This window comes from Lates calcarifer, linkage group LG20, assembly GCF_001640805.2.
Source record: "Lates calcarifer isolate ASB-BC8 linkage group LG20, TLL_Latcal_v3, whole genome shotgun sequence".
NCBI lineage: Eukaryota > Metazoa > Chordata > Actinopteri > Centropomidae > Lates > Lates calcarifer.
Genome location: NC_066852.1, coordinates 3348796 through 3374631, shown reverse-complemented (window position 1 = coordinate 3374631; position 25836 = coordinate 3348796). Strand labels below are relative to the sequence as shown.

General features: G+C 38.7%; 1 protein-coding gene across 1 annotated transcript; it reads right to left on the bottom strand.

Annotated features, from left to right (window-relative positions):
• Positions 1-7069: 7069 nt before the first annotated feature.
• castor2 (cytosolic arginine sensor for mTORC1 subunit 2) lies at positions 7070-21933 on the bottom strand. The gene is made up of 9 exons (XM_018693790.2): positions 21612-21933; positions 17491-17561; positions 15564-15757; positions 12971-13103; positions 12677-12800; positions 11718-11828; positions 10197-10279; positions 9854-9948; positions 7070-9563 (listed from the first exon to the last, which is right to left on the bottom strand). Exons 1-9 carry the CDS (start codon positions 21722-21724, stop codon positions 9501-9503), a joined length of 987 nt encoding a protein of 328 aa, XP_018549306.1. The 5' UTR covers positions 21725-21933; the 3' UTR covers positions 7070-9500.
• Between the last annotated feature and the right edge of the window lie 3903 nt (positions 21934-25836).

Here is a 25836-nt window from a genome sequence, read left to right as displayed (position 1 = left end):
AACTTGTCTGGAACAAGCACCACTAAGTTAAAGCTGCAGATCAGCACTGTAACTTATCAAACTTCAGAAATATAATTACTATTAGGGCTGTCACTTTTGTCAAAAAATCAAAACCGATTGAATCTGACCTGCAATTTGTTTCAATTAACAACAACAGAAGAGAGCTTGAATAGTTTTAAGCTCAAAAATTAGCAAGGCAAAACCTGGTACCAATAGTTGTGATCGGGATCCAGGGTGCAGGTCTCTTATTATTAACTATATAACCTGCTGATGAGAACACGCTCAGAGTGCACAGACAATCCTGGCACGCACTGGTATTTCTGAGCCAGCTTTGACAGCTATGGATGCTAGTTTAAGGCGTGGGGCCAAGTGTATCAAATAATATGCAGTCAAACGATGCTACACATTTGGCACTGCCTCTGTTTTAGTGGGATGGTAAGCTAGCAGGAGAGTGTGCAGATTTGTTGTCATTTAAGAGTGACAATAAACAGCCTTATCTTTATTTGTGCCTTTGCCATCCACAGTGTAGAATCCAAAACACTTCCACATGCTGCTTCTCAGATATTTTGGTATTATGATTATCTGCTCTTCAGTAAAACACTTTTAACCCTTGAGGGTCTAATGCAACTTTCACGATGTTTACATCATTTTATAATATCCAAGTGTTTTATATCAAAATATTCAGAATGCTCTCAGTTTATTAATCATAATTAATATTAATATTAATTATTAATTAATTAATATTAATTTGTTTTTCAAGTGTTGTACTTGTGTTTTCCAGGTTTACTGGTTCAGCTGCTGCAGCCTGGACAGAAACACCAGCTCTCACCTTACAAACCAAACCGGTATGTGTCCTAAATATTTACCCAGTCTGAAAAAAATGTCTTGTACAAGCCAAATTATTAATGTTAGAAACAGTGTTATAAATCCTTGGTATTTAATGAGTGTTGAATATAATAATAACTGATAAATCATGTCTAGAAATTGTAAGAAAATAGTACTAGTTACAAGTTAATTTCAGTTAATTTTCTGCCTGTGGATTGAAGTATAATTAAAAATAACACAAGTCAAAACCCAGCTTTCAGAAAGTTTTTCTTATGCAGTTCACAGTAATACACATGATTCCTCCAGTGATTAGTTGACAGACAATTAATATTGAAATTTAAGATCTGATTTAGGACGGGTTAAAATGTTGAAGAGGAATAGTTCATAGAGTATTGATCATTTTTCTTTGTATATTTCTCTTTTTGCAGAGAGTCTTCATACAATGAAGAAGTTCTTTGAATCCAGGACAGACCACCAGGTAATTCACAAACAGTTTTACATAAACTGTCCAACACAGCACTGACATTAAATTATAAATCTTCAGTAATTGATCTGAAGTCTGAATAGTTTGATTTGATTTCACAGTTTTATTCTTACAGTGTGTGACACAGCACCAACACAGCACACCACACACACACAGATTCTGTCCACCAGAGACAACCAGTCTTTGACTCTGAAAACTTGAAATCTTTAGTGTAAATAAACATGACGGATGACAATGTCTCTTGTTTGTTGTGCCTCCGTCTTCAATCAGCTTACTTCCTGATTGGCCAATGCCCCGTTCCACATGACAGTCCACAAAGAGTGTGCCTGGCTTTCTTCTGTGTTCCCCCCACACAACAGGATGTTTAGTATTTATTGGGGCAGCCCCCACTTGTCTTTGGTGCAGAGCAGGGAGGGTAAAATTACTCTGAACACACCTCACACCTCAGGAGAATCTGGCAAAATAAATTTTAGAACCAAGCAATAATCAGGCCTTTGCTTGATCAGGATTTGGGCCAAGTATCTTTTGGTGTGTACCCCGCATTACTCTTTTTCTCTCTCTCTCATACACCAGTCTCTGCCTTTTGCTCTGTCTCTGTCTCATTATCTCAGTTCTCCAGTCAGAGCAGCTTCCTCTGTCTTTGTGTATAAAGCAAATTTAACTCTTGGACTACTTCTGATTAGTCAAGAACCAGTTCCAGTCTGGTTTCTTTGTAGATTTAGCATCTTTCACTACTCTATGACAGTTTAAAGTTCAATACCCAGAAACTCTGTGCTTTTATTTTGATGTGAAAGTCATGTGAAAATCTTTATATAATGTTTGTTGTGTTTTTCTCCACAGGATTCACACTTTAAACATGAAATCACAGAGAGAAGAGACAGACGTCAAGACATGTCTAGAAGACGATTTTTGATGCCTTATTATACTATGACATTTTTTGAGTGTTTTCGATGCCTTACTATACTATGACATTTTTTTGCACCTTATTTTTGACACCCTACTATACTATGACATTTTTTGACCATTTTTGACGCCCTACTATACTATGACATTTTTTGACACCCTACTATACTATGACATTTTTTGACCATTTTTGACGCCTTACTATACTATGACATTTTATGATGCCCTACTATACTATGACATTTTTTGACCATTTTTGACACCTACTATACTATGACATTTTTTGACACCCTACTATACTATGACATTTTTTGACCATTTTTGACACCCTACTATACTATGACATTTTTTCACCTTTTTTGACACCCTACTATACTATGACATTTTTTGACCATTTTAGATGCCTTACTATACTATGACATTTTTTCACCTTTTTTGACACCCTACTATACTATGACATTTTTTTGACCATTTTTGGCGCCTTACTATACTATGACATTTTTTGAGTGTTTTCGATGCCTTACTATACTATGACATTTTTTGACCATTTTTGACGCCTTACTATACTATGACATTTTTTGACACCCTACTATACTATGACATTTTTTGACCATTTTTGACGCCCTACTATACTATGACATTTTTTGACCATTTTGACGCCTTACTATACTATGACATTTTTTGAGTGTTTTCGATGCCTTACTATATTATGACATTTTTTCACCTTTTTTGACACCCTACTATGACATTTTTGACACCCTACTATACTATGACATTTTTTGACCATTTTTGACGCCCTACTATACTATGACATTTTTTGACCATTTTTGACACCCTACTATACTATGACATTTTTTGACATTTTTGAGTGTTTTTGATGCCTTACTATACTATGACATTTTTTGACCATTTTTGACGCCTTGACATTTTTTGATGGTTTTTGACGCCTTACTGTACTGTGACATTTTTTGAGTGTTTTTAACACTTTACTATACTATGACATTTTTTGACCATTTTTGACGCCTTACTATGAAATTTTTTGATGGTTTTTGACGCCTTACTGTACTGTGACATTTTTTGAGTGTTTTTGACGCCTTAATATACTATGACATTTTTTGACCATTTTTCATGCCTTACTATACTATGACATTTTGTTAAATGCAGCTTTCTTTTTCTTTGAAGTCGTAGGCTATTCTGTCTCCTCACTGGCTCTTTCACCCTGCACAAAGAAACTTTCCAAAGAAGTTTGTTTTTTGTTCATTTTGCTAGTTTGGGGGTTTCAATTTAGCGGTAATGTATTATGTGTTACCAGCCGGAGCAGCCCCTTTAGGAAGGTAGCGGATGTAGGTAAGACATGTGACCGAGGCAAGCATCTTGACATGCATCAAGAGTGAGTCATAGACAGATGTGGTGGAGAAAATCCGGTAATTTTCCAAAATAAAACATCGTTCAGAATCAGATAATAAATAAAACGGAAATAATGTAAGTTATGTATTCTTTCTGTGTGTCCCGGTACCAATTGACCCGCGGACCGGCCCTGGTTGGGGGTTGGGGACCACTGCCTTTCTATACAATGACATTTTTTGATGGTTTTTGACGCCTTATGACCTATGACATTTCTTGATGCTTTGTGATACCTTATTATACTACAACATTTGTTGATGGTTTTTGACATTCGTATGTCTTACCTATAGTATGGCATTTTTTGACTAGTCTTGACGCCATACTATACTACAAAATTTTATGACTGCTTTTGACACCTTATTATACTATGACATCTTATGATGGTTTTTGATGCATTACTATGCTGTGAGATTTTTTTGGCTGTTCTTGACGCTTTATTATACTATGACATTTTTTGATGGTTTTTGATGCCTTATTGTACAATAACGTTTTTGGCCGTTTTTGACTCCCTATTACATTTTCCACTTCAACTTTTTTATTTTTTGATTTTATACATATCACTTATACATTATTTTTACATAGCAGATTACTTCTTATTATATACTATACTATACTATGACATGTTTTGGACACTTTACTGTACTGTGGCGTTTTTTGACATTTTTGACCACATATTATACTATGACATTTTCAATGTCCCAATATAATGTGACATTTTTACCTCTATTTTGGATTACTATTACTTTTGCATTGCTTTTATATTACATATTACTTTTAATGTTACCTACTTTTACCATTATATATTACATACCTACTACATATCTGTTACATATTTCTTCTGTTATTGCTAATTACTTTTACAATACTTCTATTAATACAGATTACTTATTATCTTTATATTGTAGATTACTTCTATTATTACACTTTTCTGATATACTGAATACTGAACATAAACAGTTAAATGTCAGTGCTCTGTGTTGGACAGTTGATGTAAAGCTGAATTACCTGGAGGCCTCTGTCCTGGTCTCAAAGAACTTCGCCATTGTACGAAGACACTCTGTGATCGTGGACTACGTCTCTGTGATCGTGGACAATGTCTCTGAGATTATGGACAAAGTCTCTGTGATCACGAACAATGTCTCTGTGATCGTGGACGATGTCTCGGAGATCACAGACGGTGTCTCTGTGACCATCGACAATGTCTCCATGATCGCGGGCAATGCCGTCAAATCGGTGACCCCCGTCTCCGCCGATTCTATCGCAAGGTCTCTACGAAGCATGGGACAATGTCTCTGATCATGGACAACGTCTCTCTCGTCTTTGACAAGGTCTCTGCGATCATGGACAATGTCTCTGATCGTGGACGATGTCTCCCTCATCCTCAACAATGTCTCTCCGATCATGGACCATGTCTCTGCAATTGCGAACAACGTCTCAGCAATCGGACAATGTCAAGGACGAAGTGGTAACACCTGGAGAAAATCAAAGCAAAATAAACAAAGGAAAATAATCAATACACTACTACCTATTTCTTATCAACAGTTTTAGCATGAAAGCACAGATAAATATTCAACATCACAGCTGAACCAGAACATTTGATGGTTTTACATGCCTTTATACCGTGACAGTTTTTGACATTTTTCAACTATTACATCTTACTTCCGATATTGCTAATTATTTTAATATGCAGATTACTTATACATTATTTTTACATAGCAGATTACTTATTATTACACTTTTCTGATATACTGAATACTGAACATAAACCATTAAATGTCGATGTCATGGATGAAGTGGTGACACCTGGAGGAAATCAAAGAGAAACGTACAAAGGAAAATGATCAATACACTACTACCTATTCTTCATCCACAGTTAAACCATGAAAACACACATTCAATTCAATTTTATTTATATAGCACCGAATCACAACAAAAGTCACCTCAAGGCACTTTTCATATAGAGCAGGTCTAGACCACACTCTTTAAAATAGGTATTTACAGAGAGAGACCCAACTGTTCCCACCATGAGCAAGCACTAGGCAACAGTGGCAAGGAAAAACTTCCTTTTAAGAGGCAGAAACCTCGAGCAGAACCAGACTCGAGAAGGTGAGAAACGCAGCAGAATCGTTGTCATTTAATGAGTGCAGCCCTACCAGGTAAAGATGCAAAATGATGCAAAACTACCACAAAGAGGTAAAAGAAAAACTGAGACAAGAGATGCCTGTTGGGTTTTCATTCGTCCATGTTAGAGGTCCACGATTCATGACAGGGACACTTAAGTTACAGAAACACAAACACACACTTAACCATGCAATAAAACTGTCTGAAAAACAACCACAAGGAGACAAAAAGATGATCGCAAATAGATGTAAATCAGCCAGGCAGAGACGCAAAAAACGGAGATGCTAAATGCAAAACGGCCGCAAAGAGACACAAGAATGACAAGGAACAGACACAAAACGACAAACGATCACAAAGAGACATAGTACGACGTAAAACAAACTCAAAGAGCCAAACGATTGCAACCATATGCTAAGTCGCCACAAACGGACTTAAACGGACTTAAACTTTTCCAACTTTAGCTGAATTAGACATGACGTGTTACAGCTTTCGCACTGGCGCTGTGCAACGTCATCATATCACTTGACAATAAAATCTTGCGGGAACGCTTTTTTTTACACGTTATCTGCATGGATGTATTGTAAGATTATAAGACAAGATCTTATGATACATCCGTAAATGTTCAGCATTTAAAGATAATAGGATTATAATGTTTACAGTTTCATGTAAATGAGTGCATTTTTAGTGCTACCTTGTCATGAGGCGAAATGTGGGTGCAAATAATATCAAGAGGCCACCAAATAATTAGGATTCATTCATTCATATCTTCACATTTAAGTATTATAATATACTGCAGCTTCTTAAAAACGTGCCTATATTCCTGTTATGTTTTGCAGATTAGACATTAAGTGATTGTGGCTCTTTGTGCATAACACCTCAGAGAGTTTGGAAAATGCCTTTTCACTTGTGGAAAAAAAAAGTCCCTGATGGTTTGATGTAGTGCTGATGTAACAAACACTGTCAGTGAATGTCCAGACAACATCACTGCTGCTATTTGTGCTTGGCAGGTTATTATAGGTACGAGATGACATCTTTCACTTGCAGTTTGTCTTGTGCTGTATTGTTTTTTCATCTTGTGCCCAGACCTTGCAAAACCTAGCTATTATTCTGTTCTCTTACCATGTTTACAGCACTGCTTCTTAGCTGATGAAATTAATTTACTGTTTATGACAGTAAATATACTTGCAGAGTTGAAAATAGACCAGTGCCAGCTGGTATATATGCTACTGGATTATATTAAGTGGCAATTATATTTTAGGCAAATGCTTAGTGTTATATTTTCAGTGAGAGAGAGGACATTGGTGAGTAAAGACAGTAAAAATGAAACACACGTCAAGCTCAAAAAAAAGCTTGTTTATTTTTTTTCCACACAAGAAGCTCCAAATGAAAAGCTTTTAACATTTTCTTTGAAATGGAATCAGAAGAAATGTCACCTTTCTCATGTATTAACACTGATAAATACAGGGTTTCTACCAATCAAAACTGATCAGAAGAAAGGTTGCTGTTAGGTGCAAGGTGTCATGAAAGTAAAAGGAAAAAAAAAGAAAAACATTATCACCAAATGCTTAAGACCAACAGAGATCTCCCCATCTGGACAGGATCTTTCTAAAGTAAATAGTCCTCCCCATATTCACATCAGTACAGCAGGCCTGTGAGGGTGGAACCTGCATTAAAGTGCAGACTGGGGCAGGGGAGGGGCAGCTTCAAGACCTAAATGGACACCAGGGCGTGGAGGGAAATGTTCCTTCCCCTGTGTGAACCTTAGCTTATGCTTAGCACACTTGCACTGTCATTATTGTAGTACATTGTCAAAGTGGCTCAGTAATTTATTACTAATGTAGATGCAAACATTTTCATCATTGCATTTATCACCAGGTCTTAAATGTGGGTTCATACTGTGAGCATCATGATCATCAAGTCATTGAAAGTGATGTTGAAACACTGACAATTTAGATAAACAGCTTTTGCGTAGCATTATCTATTTATTGCTGAACAACTGTCTTTCTGAAAAGTATCTACTGCTGGCAAGTATTTGTCAAGAAGTAATTAATGTAACTCTCCATAAAACCACAAAATGTCAGTTTTAAGTTTCTCTTTGTGTCAAGATTAAACAAACAAGATGCAAAGTGTTAATTTGTAAAGTTTGGAGGTGCTTGTAGGTGTGTTTTTGAACTCTGGACAGAGCCAGGCTAGCTAAATTATTGGCGGCCAAGAGTGCCTGAATTCATATGTTCTTCTAGTGTGATTAGTGTTTTTGAGGGGGCTGTATTGCTCATTGTAAAGAGAACCAAATTATAAGATGGATAGAAGTCGAATTCAATTCAAAGGTTTGTTTTTGATCCTCAGCAGCTGCTGTGAAGGAAATGTGAAAATGGTAGTGGCTGAGCTGGTAGTGGTTGCTCTCAGTGCAATTTTAAATTATATAGCAAAGTATAACATCTGCTGTGTTCAGCATCTTAGTGTTGGTAGGTTAATGTCATAGCACTAAAAAGAAAGTTTAGTTGAGGCTGAGTTTTGCAGGGATTTGGTAATAAACCAAAGTATTAGACAATTGTAAATTTTGACCTGATGATGGTGCAAAATGAAAAGTTAAAGTCATTAGGACGCCTCATCTGGGAACCATTTTGTGCCAGATTTTATGCCAGTCCATCTAGTTTCAATCTAGAGTCAATAACAAGTGTCAGAGAATAGCAAAAATATTTGTATTGCCAATTTTCTTTTAAAGTGATTAAATCAAATCAGTTGTCACTGATTAATACATAAAATGATCTTTTAATAGACTAATGTGACTCTGAGGTGCAGCTCTGAAGTCACTGGTTAATGCTGCCTCACATCTGCTGCTAGCTGAGGGTCAGTTAAAAAACAAACCAAACCAAAGATCTGTCTGTCTACAATATTACAACACACAGTTAAAATCTACTGATCCTGTGTGACCCATCGACCAGGTTGCTCACAGTGTGAATGCATATAACTTATCAAAGCGCTAAAAGATTAATTCCTCCTTAAGATCTGGGATTCACTTCATGTTTCACCAGAACAAACATCTGAATTTAACTTCTAAATCTGAAGGGACTCCAACGGTCAGATCATTGCTATAATTAAAACATGTTCAAAAACTAATAATAAAAACAAAGAAAAAAAAAGACATATTACTCAACCAGGTCTGTCGTTGCTGGCTGTCTCCAAAATTGTCTCCTTCAATTGCACACATGTATAGTATTTTGACAAAGGCATCGGTTTAGGCATTCAATCATCTTGGCACTGAGAAAATGACCTGTGGAAAAACCAAACAAAAACCAAACAAAAAAAGGAAAGCTTGATATATATATATATATATATAATATTTCTTTCATTTTTGAGAGTACATTCGTCATCCTTCCGTGAGAGGAATTATGTAACTAATACAGTATGGTGCTCATGAGGGTCAGGGAGTGGGAAGAAGCAGCTTTAGAGAGGAAAAGAAACATATTCAGTCTGGTAAACTAAAGCAACAACTACCAGAGCAGGCAGTGGAGGGCCTCAGGTGCCAGGGAAGGAAGGAGGGGTGAGGGTAAAGAAAATGATCAAGTAACAAAGGCATCCCTATCAGACTGTCACACTCCCCCCGCCCCACCCAAACTCCACCCACGCTCTGTGCTTAGATCCCTTCCTTCTTTCAGAACCGGTCCATAGTAGTCCGCTAATAAGCTCTTGGCACTTTTTGGACATGATAAACGTTTGAACGAAATGACTTAGAAAACGGTTGTTTTCATGGTTGTTTCCTTCACTGTGTCGTGCTCTCGGTCCGCAGAGCTCCGATCACACTTTGGATGTTTTCCTCTGGAACCTGGAGAAGACACAGGGCTTTAAAACCATCTGTAAGCTGCTTATTAGGGGTGCAATTAAATATTATTTTTCACTTGACTCAAATTGACGTCATTAAATGTCCTGTTTTGTCCAACCAGCGGCCTAAAATTCAAAAATTTTAAATGTACTATAACATACAAGGTGCGATCAAAAAGTTCAAAGACTGTTCTCAGAACTTTTTGATTGCATCTTGTGAAACTACAAGCGTGTATACAGCATGTATATATAGTGTTAAGTCAAAATGAACTTTATTTGTGGTTCCTTTCTTACCAGGGCATGGTCAAACTTGAAGGTACTAATGTAGTAAGCTGGAATGTCAGCTGTTGCCAGGGGTTCTGATATCTGAGCCACGATGCCACACTCATCTGCAGAAAACAAAAGCCAAAGCATCACAGATTCTTGAATTTCCCTGCTGTAATTCATTCCCTTTTTTTTACAGTCTGATTTATTACTTGGTCACTTGAATGTGTTGTGAGGCAGTAAAGCAAGAACCACTTCTGTACTGGTCCCAGACTGGCAGAGATACATTTGCCATCACATGACCTTGTACTAACTACACCTAACCAGTCTTCTGGTGAGTCAAAACAAACAAACAAACAAAAAAGCTGCTCACCAAATCCTAAAGGTTGTCCCCCAATGCGAACCATTTTCCAAAGCTCACCAGAGGCACTGGTGAAGAGGACATTGTTTGGAAACCTTGAAGAGAACAAAGGAATTAAAAATTTTAATTTACGTTTAATTTTCATTCAAATAAATAATGTGAGATTTTCTTTGTCATGAAGGAGCCACATCGCTTCACTTTGCGAGGTTGGACCAACGTCATCACATCACAGATGCTACTAGTAAACAGCGAATGTCACATCCAATCATCGAATCACATGTATTTCTTTATTGCTAAATTCAATTGCAAAGTGTAATTTTATTAGGTCATCCACTGTAAGCACAACAGAGGGAGAGCTCCAGCATCAGCAGTGTTATGATTTAATGTCAGTTTTTGACTTTAACTTATGACTTTATAATCTCAGAGAATCTTCTGGTTTGTTTTCTCATGAATTTGTGAGTTTTTTCTTGTAAATCTCAGAGAATACTGGAGTAATTTTCTGGTATATTTACAGCTTCCATCCTATGGAAATTCAGAGTTTTTTCTCAGAATATTATTGCTGTTCCACTGCACCGTAATTTTTTTTCTGCCTACCATGGCCCTAATAATCTGTCATAGTGTCCTGCAGCAGAGAGAAAGATGTAGTTTTATTTCAGTTGGACTTTAATTCATTCCTATTGTAAACTTTTAAAACAATAAATCATTTATTTTATGTAGATTTTTGGGAGAGTGTCGCCTTCACATGTTTGCCAACTAGTGCTCCATCTACTTTAAAACACTTCTTTGTTTAACTGTAGTTAACAAATGGCAGAGACCAGGCACAGTTAACAGATACTGTATGGAGGTGCAGCACAAGAAGCTAACTATTAACCATCCAGCAATGGGAGCCAAACATGAACAGCAGCAGGTAAAATCTGTTACTATTGTCCAAACTGCTGCACTGAATAAGAGAGCCATTGTAAAGAAGAGTAAAACGGGTGACCTATTCCTTTAAGGCAAAGCATTAGGTCTTACATAAACGTGTGAATGAGGCTGACCTACATGCTGTACTAACAAAATATGAACTTTAAAAAATATAATAAAAGTTTGGTCCAATTATTATTTTACCTTCACATGGCTTTAAGTCATTACTGACCCATATATGGAACACCTCATCTATGAATGGACAATGTATGATCAGATGTGCTAATAGAGGAACAACCACATGGGATCTGCAGCTGCTCAGGTTTCTTCATAACCTTTCTGCTTAATTAGAGAGCCTACTGTGAAAAAGAGGGGGACGCAGTGGAGAATAAATGAGTCAGACTGAAACCCACTGTGACTTAAGTACATTATATATACCCAACTGCTCTATTACTGCTTAGCAACAAACTAATCGCTCCCTCACACAACAGTCATAAATTTGTTCTTGCTGCATAAACATTATGTCCCAGTCTAGTGTTGACTAAAAAAAGAAAACGTCTTGAAAGAACCAGTGTGGTTAATAAGCAGCAATATAAATGTATTCATCTCAGGTGTTTTCCTTTGCTCAACCTTTGAGTTGTCTGCTCGTCCATGACCAGAGAGATGTAGCCCTCGATCAGGGAGAAGGAGAAGAAGCGGATGTGGCTGGAGTCTTCACTGGAAGCTCCAGGCTCTTTTGGCCTGGAAAAGACAAGACAACGTTTGGTGTGGTCGGACAAGAGATGCAGAAATCACATTTTATGCTTATAGTCATATCCATATGTTTTCATTTTTATCCTTGGAACATCTAAGAGGCACGTGTTACACCACCTGAGAGCTGTAAGGCACTGGAAATAAAGGAGCATTTTGTAAAATTTCAACCTCATCTCTGTGTGTTTGTCTTATACACGCGGAGGTATAATAATGTGAACTCTAAATGAACAAGGGCCTTGTTTAATCTGGCAAGCACGACAGGTACAGCGCGGCAGGTCTGCTGCTGGCGTCTCCACACATGCCTGTTTTTTTGTTCATGTAGGTGCAGCGGCGCTAACAGCAAAAGAGCTAGCTGATGTGGAATATAGATCAGAGGGTGTGGAGATGAATAAATACACACTCAGCCTGTCACATCACTGGTCTCAAAGCACAGTGACGCATGACAACAACAGCTCAACAAATGGAGAGGTGCTACAGGAAATCATGATGGCTGTTTGGATGGATGGTGCAGAGCAGCACGACCACAAAACGCATTTCACCTCAAATCTGCAGCTAGAGGCAGATGGTGTGGGTTTTTTATGTAACTCAAACAACAATAATTGAAATAAATAGGCAAAAAATGAAGCTTTTCTGTGATCACATCAATCCAATCTTATGTAAATTTTAATTCTACTGTACCTCATGTCATAAATGGTCACGTCATATCGGAAAATGTAGGCAGTTTAGATATTTAATTGTGGATGAAAGTAGTGGACAGTCTCTCTCAGCTCAAACAGGGATTGTAGGTGACATTCAGACATACATATATTTTTTAAACAGTTAAAGTTGCTTCTCACCCTCCAGAGTAAAACATGACGTCCATGAGCAGGGTGGCTACAGAGGGCAGTGTGTCTGGGTCCAGGCTGGTCACACAGAACATGTTGCTGGGACTGGATAAAGGGTGGATGATGGGACGGGGCACTGAAAAACAAAAATGATTGAATATATGAGGCAGCTGCTTGAATGTTGCTATGTCAAAGGTCAAGAATTAACTTCTGAGCTGAACTCTAAAACCACCTGTACAAGAAAATATAATGTTTGAACAATGTTTGAAAGTCTGAATGCACGTATAAATGTTTGTTTACACCCACCAAGTTTTGGTTTTACAAATCCATTGGTGACTCCCAGATTGTGCGCAGCTACAGTCTCCCCGTTGACCACCCGAAGCAAAGTGAATTCGGAAGACAGTGTGTGCATGACCATCGGCAGGTCTCGCTCTCGAACCTGACAACAAAAACAGACCTTTTACTTTTCTCACAAATGGCTTTTTTGTATTGTCTGAGAAAATGGGTTTGGACTTTTACAAAGAGCACAGCAACAGCAACACATCATGTTTGAGGAAAAGCAAGAGCTGCATTCTTCACTCTCAGCACTGCTTGTGAGTGAGCAGTAAATGTATCTCTGCCTCTGCTCTGCTGTATGTCTTCATGTATGATTGTTGAAGGCTGTTTTAAGGTCAGGGACTGTTTACTGCAACATGCACTTAACGAAGAGCGATGCCTTCAGGGTCAGGTCTCTCTTTACCACAACAGAACACACCGCACAACACCTGCCTCAGTAGGGCAGGGTAAGTTTATATAACCTTTCATACACTGAGGTAATTCAAAGTGGCAAAGAAATACATTCGAACAACACTGAACAATGAGTGCAGGACAGAATGAAACACACTCAAGCAAAACACAAACAGACCAAGAAAAAAAAAAGAAAAAGCTGTTTCAGTGCTGTGATAAACTACCCCACATTCACAGTCACAGGAAAAACAGGAGAGCTCTTAGTTTAGATTTGAGAATGGCCAAAGGTGCATTTAAGATAATCAGTTAGAAAAACCTTCATCTATAGACAATCATGCTCCATGAAGTAAACCAGACTTCAAAGGGTCAGCTTAAAAACATTTAATAAATCGTGTTCATTATTATTTTGTTATAAGAAAGAAATGTGTGATGGAAAAAATGATCCTGTGAGTCATTATAATGAAATAATGACACTAAGTCAAGTTTAAGAAAGTTTTTTTTGAGAAACTAAGTCATTATTTTGGAATATCACAGAGCCATGTCATGGCATTGGCAGAAATTAGCTTCCACAGAATTCAGTGGCTTTGCATTCTGAAAAAACTTTATTCAAATGACAATTGAAGTTAGTGTAAAGCAACCTACAGTGAGCAGTTAATGCTTGATTTAGTACCTGACTATTAAACATAATGGAGCTGAGTATATTCAGATGAATTCTGACTTGAATCAATACATGAAGTCTTTGGTGTCTCTCAACAAATCTATTGTTCTTGAAACCAAAGTCATCTGTGGAGCTGGTAAAGTGTCAGAGTGTTTCTTTATCCAGGATGAAAGCTACTACGTCTATTGAATTTCTGTGTGTGTGTGTGTGTGTGTGTGTGTGTGTGTGTGTAGAAGGTAAAGCTGCTCGAGAGAAGCTGGTGTGTAGCGGCTTGCTCCGTCTAAATGAGTGCATTCATCATTTGGGTCAGGCTTTACTGCTTTATGTAACACAAAAGATCCAAACAGTGAAAAACAAAACAAACATGTTAAGCTGGCCTGTGTTTTGGTCTGCTCAGAGATTCTGTAATACAATCCAGCACAGTGTGAGATGAAGATGGGAGGGGGGTGTGGGCGACAGGGTGAACGCAGCAGGTTTTTTTATTCTTTTTTTGCCTCTTTGCCTCCAACACAACGATAATTAGGATTGTGGGTAGGAGCAGCCGGTGTCCAGACAGGAAACAGGCTCGAGTATGATACCTGGAATTCCAGAAAGAGGCTGAGCTGCTGATCCTCTTTACGTAACAGATTATCGGCATCGACACAGGTTTTTTTTTTTTTCCTTTCATTTTCATAAACATGCCAGAGCTGTTCAGCAGACCTTGTTTTTCCACTAAACCAAGGCAATAAAAAAACAGACTCCCTGTGGCCAAAAAGGCCTCGGTATGAGAGAGGATTTCTTCCTAAATCAAAGGAAGGGGCTGTGGATGGTACATTATATCCAAGGTTATTGCTTTTTCATGTCGGGCATGTGGACGTAAACAATTGTGTTGCCAGTGGTTGCATAATGGACAAATAATGCGACTTCTGAAGGATGCTGTGAACCCCATCAGTTGTCAGAAAGATCCAAACACACGACACACTCTGAACAAACTTTGTTTTGTTTTTTAACGTCTGGATTTCCTCGTTCAGTTTTTGTTGATTATCTTGGTTCATTTTGTTATTTAATTCAGTTTTTACATCCCTCTCCCAAAAACATTATGTCACTGTAGATGATATTTTTAAATCTCTAAGAAATAATTCTTAAGAATAAAAAGATATTTCAAAAATCTATATATCATAAATATTTCTGGTCTGCATTTTCCTGCGATCTGTACAGTAGTTTTCATTATTAGTGGCGCAGCCTGTCATTCCTGAGTGGGATTCGATTTACCCTCACACGCACATGGGACTCACAGGAAACGAAGCATGTATCCAAGCACACATTATTGTTTCTGTAAGACAAAAGTCTCACTGTTTGCTCTCCTGCAGCTCTAACCAGAGCTTCACATGAAAAGTGTTGAAAGATAATTGTATTATTTCATCCATGAGGGTCATCACTGAACATACAGAGACAGTGCAGAGAGAGAGGAGAGAACTGTTGTGTAGCAGTTTCTATCGACTGGATATACTGGAGATACTTATTATCCACACTCACCAGAATGAAGTCCGTCTGATACGTCGACAGCATGAAAACGGAGATGTTGTGGTCGGCCAGTGGCGCGATGACTGACTTAGCGATTTTGGTGACTCCGATGGGCGGTGAGTTGGAGGCGTTGCCACCGCCCGACACCACGTTAAGGGCCAACCATGTGGCATCGGCGACGCTGATGTGCTCTGACTGGGGCAGCTCTGGGAATGGACAGAGAGTCGTGTCAGAAAGAGGTCTCGTACTTTAAATGTTTGATGTTTGAAAACGCACAGGTGATGGTAAAGTTTAAAATAAACAGAAAAGAGACTGCAGCAGTTATCAGTGAACTGTGCTGTATTATAATAAATACAATACTATCACTCCACCCTAGGTTAGAGTCAGTGACAGAGCAGCAGCACCAGACTGTGCTGAACAGGCTTTTCTGCCTGTCCCAGTAAATTCCAGTCTAGACGGTGGTACTTAGTCCTGTTTGACTCTACTGTATGAACAGATACAAAAGCTACAGTCAAAAAAAAATCAAGAAATTCTACTGAGAGATTTGATTACATGACTGACCAATAATTTTAAATCACCAGCTTTACAAGGGACATGCTTAATACAGAGACTTAAAACACCGAATGAAACACTGTAATAATGATAGGGAATAAAATGCACCCTTGCTCAGTTCAATAGACTCGGGGTTTTCCTGCTGCAGCCTTACTCGGTCTGGAGGTATGATCAGCAGCTTATGGTGACTAATGTTGGCTAATCTTAGATATTTACTGAGTCACTTTACTGACTGGAAGACTCTGTATATATCTGCTTAGTTCTGCACAGCTGTAGATTCCCTGAGCCTCGCCACATTTATTTCATCGTGCAGTTGTTCTTGACTAATTGTGCATGTGACAAATAAACTTGAACTAAGACTTGTCATTATGCCATCACACTGTGGCTTGAACTGACAAAGTCTCTGAGGAAATCACACTGCAGCTATTAGAGATAAAATAATGAATCTCACATGTTATGCTTGCTGGTTAGGGCTGCAACAGTTAGCTGAATAGTTAGTCAGATGATTGAAAGATTTATGGGCAGTTATTTTTATATAATTAATTATTTGTTTCAGTCGTTTTTCAAGCAAAAATGCTAAATATTTGCTGGTTCCTGCTTCTTGCACATGAGGAATTCCTGCTTGTTTTTATCATATATTATGTTAAATTAAATATTTTCTGGTTTTGGAGTGTTGATCAACTACAACAAGGATTTTAAGGACCTCACTTTGGGCTCTGAGAGGTTGTTACTGGTGTTTTCTGTGCTGCTTTTTGAGGATTAGTCAGTGAATCAAGTGAATAATCAGCAGAGAAATCTGCAGCCCTTATGCTTATAACAAGCATTTAATATCAACAACAGCTAAACCTGACTTCAGTGTTATTCATGTACTTTGAATAGACTGATAATGATTGATTCTAATATTTACCTTAATGTTTTAGCTTAATTACCCCTTATTAATATGCATTTGCATATATATTGTCTATATTAAAGTCATAGAAGTGTATTTTCATGTAAATGTTTCAGTATATCAATAATGTTATTTGACATTTCTTGCTCGAGTTTCACAGTTTAGTTTCAACAGAAAACAGGCACTAACACAGAGCCAGTCACCAGCAGAAAATACCTGAGCCAGTTATGCAACAAATAGCCTGTAGTCTCCAGGGTAACCAAGGAGGGTCACCCTGGAAAAGGGTGTGTAATGACATGGATTCACTCACTCAGCCAACCACAAAACACAGCGAGCGGCAGCTTGGCCTCACATCCATAATGACAAAGTGTGCTCAAACACTGGCAGCTAAAGCTACGTGGTCCCGGAGAGAATCAGAGATTACACAATGTGATCTTTTCCCGCTGCCCGATCTATGGTTGCCACAGCGACTTTAAAGATCCACGGAGCGAGGCCCACCTTTAAAGCCTTCCTCATCGACGATAATGGTGTAGTCCTCCGGAGTCTCTGTCAGACTGAAAAACTTGCATCTGAAGAAGGAAAAAGAGAGAACAGATCAAGTATGTGAATTCATGATTTTAAAAAAGAGGACCTCTGCTGAGAAAAGCTCCGTGCAGGACAAAGCTCGACTTCATACGTCACAGCTCTGCTGCTCCCTGGAGCATTCATAACATACACATCAAACTGCCTGTTTGCAGAATTAAGGAGACAGACTCATATGAAAGCATCCAACGATGAGACGTGCAGGGACCAACACAGGACTGAGTCTGTGCCTGTTAATGTCTTCCTTATCATCTTATACTGAATATGAGGCTCATAACCAAGTCACCAATAAAGCTCATCTGCCTCCAATATAAACCTGGCCAACAGAAAGCACGTTTTTAAATACACCGACACAGAGCTGGATGATATGAACTAATATCATTACTAAGATAAATAATCAAATTTACCTCAGTAACAGTAAATGTAATAACATTAGTGTGTTACTGAGTCCACTTGGACTTGACCACTGATGACTCAGACTCAAGTATCAGCTGCGTTCAGACTCAGAAGTTTAATTAGGCATATGGTATCGATAGCATTATTAATACTGTAATGTAATTCAGCTTTATTCAAGGGCCGGCATGTGGATTCACAAGCACAGTCTTAGAACAGCTGGTGCTAAGGCTCAACCTTGATGACTCAGACTCTGGTACTGGGGACTCTAAACTGGACTTGGACTCGAGGTTTAGTGACTTGACTACAACAGTGCTACACACATATTCAAAAGGTACCATTTTGGTATCAGTACTAAAACCCACGTTTAACATCTCCAACGGTATTAAAAAGTTTCAATTCACATCCACAAATGTTCCTGTGTTCCTTATCAAATAACAGATGCATTCTGTTAAGACCACCCTTTTCTATGTCGCAGTTACCCTTTGGTGAGTCTGAAGTTATTCGCCTGACTTTATCCGAGTGCTGACATTTCAGTCACCAAACTAAAGATGTTCAAAGACAGTAAAGGATCAGCCTGAAATCACGTCCAGCAGACTCTCTTGAGCTCAAAGGAAAGCGGCACACTGGAAAAACACCATGCACGACACTCCTGTGATAATCACATTCTTTACAGGCCAGCTACTGAATGCTCGCACTTCACATTTGGCTGAAAGGTGTGAAGAACGGCGGGGGAATAACAGACAGGCTCTCAGCAGTGCTCTCTATGGAAACAGCAGCATTTTCTCTTGGAATTAAATGAGCTGTCAAGTGTCACTTTGACTCGCAGTATGTTTTGCAGAGCTAGGACATTAGGATGATGAGCTCTGGCTTTTTTTTTTTGTCTTGTGCAACGGGCTGATAATGCTCCTCTAATCATGATCATGTCATTATGAGCACTACATAATGACTTACTGTATTCTTTGACAGCGTCGATCCAGATCAACAATGAAACAGCAAATCACTGCAGAGATTCAGGATATTAGCCTTCAGCGAGGGAGGGAGGGAGATCACTGAACATTCAGCCTGCGTGTTTATGCAGGGAACTTCACAGGGCGTATTTGGATCAGTTCATACTGTAAAACACTGCACTCACACTCAAAACTCACAGCAAATGTGTTTGTGAAAACTAAAGAAGGCGACAGAGTTACTACAATTATGCTAAGCAGCCCCACACACATTCATTAAGTTTGAGAGACGCTGATGTACGTTAATAAGCTGATTCTGAGGCTTATTTAGTCTTTGATAAAATATCTCCTGATACAGATTAAGGAAACTTTGCATTGTGTAAAAACAGATGCTTAAGTTAGATTAATTCATTTATTGGGGATTTGGTGGCTTCAGCAGACACTGAGAAACATCAGTGTTCATTTGGAGTCGTACTCTCTTCCATCTGGCTAAATAATCACTCTTCATCTGCTAGATACTCCACTATGTTCACCAGTGCCTAATCAGAGCTGCTGCTGCTGAACACGAGGAAGACGACAGCTTTGTTTGAAGGCTGGAGAGCCAAAAACGACGAGCTAAAAGAGGCTAAAAAGCTCAGTGGAGCTGAGAGGAACTGCAGCTGGTTGATGATTCTCTGCAGGTTTGTCCATGCAAACGCCCTTCACCTCTCACATCGTCATTTAATCCATCGTTTATATGAAGATATCATAGTAATTATTTGATGGGAAAAAACTGGAGAAAAACTAGTTTGAATTAGCAAATCAACACCTAAACATGCATACATCATGTTCAGCTGAGAAATACAACCCTGTGATAAAAGGTGAAAGCATAGAGGTGAACGGGCTCATCAAGGAGGAGGCACTGCAGTTTGACCAACACGAGGCGGTGGATAGGAGGGCGGAGAAAAAGAAACTAGTTGCAAAACCAGAGTCAACTAAGGGACGCTCACGCTATCTAGTCAAATGATATGAACTTACGTAATCATTAATGAACGGCTGCCATGACCCTCCAAACATCCAGACTCTAACAAGGTGCACCACTTTAAGAATTTGCCCCAACACCAAATCCTGTGTCCGGCTAAGCCTGGGAAGATTTGCCAGAGCCTCACAGAATCCATTCAATCATAGAAAAGGAGTCTTTCATTTGTTTTTGTTATTTTTTTAAACTTCTCTGTCAGTGACATTTTGTGTGACGACCACAGACGAGGGAAATTACAACAAGGACAAATCCAACGTGTCAAAGTTAAAGAAAGTACAAGTCAATAGTTTAGAAAAACCACAGACTGTAAATGTAACAAACACAGTGGAGATGTGGATGCTGGTGAACTCTTAATATTTCCACATATTCACTGTTCAGTGTCAACGAGCTGATGAAAGACAAGACCAAGAGGTTATTCACTTATTTAACAGCTGCTCCTGATGAACAATATCAAAGCTGTGGTAACGCTGTGTGAGACAAAGAAGTTGGTTTAAAAAAAAAAACCCCACACTCATCATGTGTTTACTTCCTCACTCACATCAACACAGTAACTTCTGCCTTTCCTGTGTTTCAGGCGCTAAAAACTGTGGCTCAAATAATAATCCTGATGCCAAAGGCCTGCTTTAAAAAGCAACTAGATGACGTAGTCGGAGAAGAATAAAACACTGAAGAGCTGAAAAAAGGGTAGTTGGCAACCATTTTGACAGTCTGCTAATCTAAGGCGTCATTTTTTCCAAGCATAAATGTCAAACATTCTGTTTCCAGTGTCTCTGAGATAAGGATTTGCTACTTTTATTGTTTTTATATCATTATAAACTGATTATATTTTACTTTGTGTCATTTTATTGGACAAAAAAAGACATTTAAAGACGTCAAACTGGGAGTCTGTCACATTTTATAAGACAAACACACGATTAAAGGAATAATCTGCAGATTGATTGATAGTGACAGTGATGTGGGTAATTTAATTGCATCATGTAATCAGTGATGTGAAACCTGTGTTTTATCAGTGAGTTCAGCACAGAGGGAGAGTTGATCAGTTCACTGCCACTCTTGGGCTAATGACTGACTTTGCCTGTTGTAAAACAGCCGGTGAGGACACACAGTGTGTCAGTGAAGTGCACTCATTTGCTTAGGTTAATATTAATAACACACTTTGGTGATAATAATAAACAAAGTGTAAAGGCCTGGTGTTGTGGATCTTTAAATGAAAGTTTCTTTAGAGGGGAATGCCAGTGAATATTCACTTTACTGGACAGGACATTATGACTGATAGAGGTACACACACACACACACACACACACACACACACACACACACACACACACCCCTGCTGGCGTCGACCCAGCTACAGATGGCACAAAGCTACAAAATGACACTACAGAACAAGGATAGGCCTGGGAACTGGTGGCAGAGAGCAAACACACACACACACACACACACACACACACAGAAGAACACATCAAGCTGCGTTTTTACAGCATTAACACAACTACAGGAACTGACTGGGCGCAGGAACGAACACCTCCACCTTTAAAACACAAGCATTCAAGTCCTGTACGTGCAGCAGTAGTTTGCTGTAATGTTACAGTAAACAGCACTGAGGCAGAGCATGTGGAAAAAAACATTAATGACACAGAGGATTTTCACACAGATATCACGTCCTGGAAGTTACGTACCTTGTTTTTGAGGCCAGGAAGGCGAGTTTTATTAATCCGTGAGTGCAAATCTGGATCCCCTCTTTCTCTATACTCGCCACTTTCAAGCTGTGCTCTAAAATGTGAAGCTCCATCTTTTACGTCTTCTCATTTGAGGAGCGACTAAAACCAAATGTTTTTTAAAAAAACCTGGATACTTTCAAATAAGATGCATAAATAAATAAATACACACACACACACACGCGTGCACGCGCTAAGGCGTATTAAATAGAGAAAGAAAGAGGGAGGCAGGGTGGAATAAAGAAAGCAAAGAGGTAAAAAAAAAAAAAAAAAACGGACCTGCTGTCAAACCTGCGACGGAACCGCTCGCCGCTTCTGGTCTGAGGTTTTCAAAATAAAAGTCTCCAGCGTCAGAATTGGTAATGCACAGGGGTCATTCCTCCTTTTTTAAAGGGACCTCAGCTGAATTTAACCTGTATCCAAGCTCCATTTGTAACAAAAGAGCTGGTCTGTGTGTGTACATATGTGGATAAGTGGATTTTGTAATCACTGTACAGAGCCAGCCAGGCTAGCTGTTTCCCTCTGTTTCCAGTCTTTGTGCTAAGCTAAGCTAACCAGCTGCTGGCTGATACACTTGATCAATCGTTCTATCAATGACTATTTATCTCCACCAGGAAGCAAATAAGAGTTTGTTCCAAAATCCCAAACTATTCTTGTAACAATACTTAGAACAGTGTTGAATGTATTTCCAGATTCCTTCTGTACTATACTGCTGAAATGATTGGTTCATTAATCAGTCAGTAAATATTAAATATTAAAATCCAACATATGATGGATATTTTTGACTATTTTCTGACATTTATCGACTAAGAGATTTATCAATTATCTTAGAATATTGCACAACAAATCATTTCCATGACTGTCCACTGATTTGTTTGTATAACACAATAAGAGTTTGAAATGAAAACAAGTAATTTCAATATAGAAACATAGTAAAACAACAGTTACACATTTTTATTGGTAAATGAAATGGTAATGCTTTATTTAAAGTGCAGGCACTGTTATAGAAAATTGGATTTACTTGTTTTTAGTAGTTTTTGTGTAAGTAGGTGTTTGATTTCCTTAAAAAACAGCTCAATTTAAACAAAAAAATGCACAAAATGTTAAGGCTAACTACACAAATCAAACACGAACAATCAAAGCAGTTAAAATATTTCTGCTACCAGGCTCTGTTACCTCAGTATATCTGGCTATGCTGATTATATCTAAGATACAAAGACAGACAAGAGCGATGTGAAAAAAAACACAGACCTGTTATTCGTTTGAATGGGAGTGGCATGTTTTTTACTGTTACAATTCCTGTGCCTTTATTTTGAAGATAAAACGTGAAAGCGGAAGTGAGTGTGTGACCAGGTCCCCGCAGCTTGTCAGACCTGTTTAATGGGAAAGCAGTGGACCGCTGGTCCCCATGTTTGCTCTCCGACTGGAATAGTTAGCAGCTGGTCGGAGTGAAACAAACAACTTGCCATTCAAACGAAGGGGGCGGGTCTGCGGTGGGGCGGGGCATCATGGGAGATGTAGTTTTCTAGCGTGTTTGTTTTTTTTTTTTTAACAGGTGTACAGTGCAGTTTGCTGCACGTTGGATTTGAAATGAGGATTATTAGGTTAAAGTTTTAATCCTGGTTTGTTTACATCCTCCCAGATGATCAGTGTAGGAACAGACTACAGCTGTTATCATCAGTATAATGTCCCAGTAAACCAGTGAGCCTGAATGCCCAGTGACTGTGAAGATTTAGAGGACATTTAACATTAAGTTGAACCTTTCCCAGCTTCCCTACATCACACCACCAGGCACCTTTTGAGTATTGGTGTTTCATTCAAAATTAAATTCACAATAATTATCCCTCGCTGTGAGGCTGCAGTGGAAACACATCGATTCACGGCTTTGCAGGGTGCAACAGTTAAATTGGACCATACAAACAACCTCTGACATGTCTCCACCTACGTCCACGAGCATGCTCATTACATGCATGGGTCTCCTCACCACTCCTGTCCTTCTCTCATCCACTACCTGGTTGTCTGGTTGTCTGATCTGCGGTCTACCAAGTCGTTCACAATTACCCAGCTCCCCAGTGTGTCTCTTCTCATTAACATCACACATAATTTGGTTGTTTCTGACTGAGTCACCCTGCTTCATCAGCTCCATAATGACTTGCTTTACTACCTTTGGTCTCCTTATTAAGAGACTCCAAATGCAAATATTACATCTAAGGCTGAATCACCAACAAGACAAATGTTCTCTGTCCCTAGGTCCCCTTGAGACCTCCTGTCCACCTGTTCATTGTTCTTTTGGTAATTTGATTTCTTGCAAATTTGTTAGGAAACCTGCATCTCTAAAAGACAAAATCAAAAATAATGAGGCTGCTGAATTATTCTGCATTGTTGCAACCCTGTCTTGTAGAGGGGTCATATGTCTAAATAAAGTTTTAAAGGTGCTCTTTGTTAGTTTTTGCTATTGCTACATAGCCAGTGTTAGCATTTACAGCTGTTTACTGACCATGAGCTTCAGCCATTGTTGTGTTTACAAGACAGGATGTTAGAGTGATAATAACTCATCCTCTCATGTTGGACTGAGGGCAGACAGTGACTCACTATCTCAAAGTTGTATTACAAGACAGGATGGGCCTGGGCTAGCTGGTTAGCATGCTAACATAAGTAGAGGAAAAGAACTGATAGAAATGGAAGCAAAACAAGAGTTAACATTGGTGTTGTTTTCCACCAGTGGAGACAGCTCTTGGCGAGTGAAGGAATAAAGTTTGATGCTGAACTTGTTTGATGCTTGAACAATGTCTCCTCTAGACTGGTAAGTAAACAGTTGTTAATGCTAACGTTGGCTATGTAGCAATAGCAAAAATGTACATATAGCACCTTTAAGACATGAATTATTTTAGTTTATATTGTCTTCACATAGTGCACATTCCTAAATAGTATATAGTATATAGTCTTCTGTGTGCATCGTACTTGATGGAAACAACACCACTAATACATTCATTCAGGCATTCATTCATACCTACAATCACATCCAACTCCTTTTGCCAGGCTCTTTTGTGCATGAAGTAATGACGAAATGACACACATTGCCCGAGATGTTTGGCAGGATTTAAAGGACTTCAGGGTTTAAACAAGTCGCTTCCTGTCCATCGAGTGTCGAGTACTTTGGCCCAGAGGAAGACGACGCTGTGCACCAACTTTAAATCCCTGCCACTAAATCTCAAGCCCCAAGCGAGCAATCTTGGAGTGTTTTCTAATCCCGATTTGAATTTTGACACGGCGCATCCTGAGTATCACCAAAGTTTGGTCTTTTTGGAAATACCTCAGCATTTCTCTCACTGACATGATGCTTAAAATGTAGTTTTGGTTGGTTTTTTATCACATAAGCAGGCACCACCACTTCTCCTTCCTTCTTTTCACCATCCAAACCATCTCCTTGCCTCAAAGGCTACACTTGCATTTCATTTGAAGGTCTTAAACCACCTCCCTGACAAGTATATTCCTGTCTAACAAATCACAGAAGCACCGTGGTGTTAATTGTGTCTAGCCCAGGGCCTCTGCCGATGTAGCATTTCCAGCCAACACTCTAATTGCAAGAACATTTAGTCTGTAACAGCCCACAACAAAGTATTAATTAAGCAAACAAAGACAGGAGCTCTGCTACCACAACAGAGAGATAATTGTATTAAAAGAATTTCCCTCGTGACAGGCAACTATTGTACTGCTAATCTTTAGATGGGAGTTTGGAAGCAAATAGGTCTCTGGACAAATAAACATACAAACAATAACAGAAGGACATTACGTCCAATTTAGCAGCACTGACGCATTTCATGTAATAATAATTTATCATTGTGGTTCATGTTAATATACCACATAACAGATGAGCTGAGGTGTAGAGGCAGAAAAAAAATCAATATTCACTGGTGACTTCCTCTCTGTGGAAATTTATTTGTCGTTCTTGACACTTTGTGAATATTTATCACCAATTATATTTCAGTATTTTTATATTTATTGTGAGGCAGACTGGAAATATTAAACAAAATATACTGGTTTTTAAAATTTGTGATGAAGGATCAAGGACATTCTTACCGGCCCACTGCTGTATATGGAACCAAAGTCTGCTTAATGTACCTGCTTTTACTTTTCATGTGTGAGGTACAGTATTTCATATATTGATTTCTTGGAAGTGGCTCAC

Coding starts and splice junctions, on each gene's coding strand:
- castor2 (XM_018693790.2), bottom strand. CDS start 21,724: ATGGAGCTTCACATTTTAGAGCACAGCTTGAAAGTGGCGAGTATAGAG. Junction 13,104..15,563: donor ATCAGACGGACTTCATTCTG/GTGAGTGTGGAT, acceptor TTTTGTTGTCAG/GTTCGAGAGCGAGACCTGCC. Junction 9,564..9,853: donor TCAAGTTTGACCATGCCCTG/GTAAGAAAGGAA, acceptor TGTCTTCTCCAG/GTTCCAGAGGAAAACATCCA.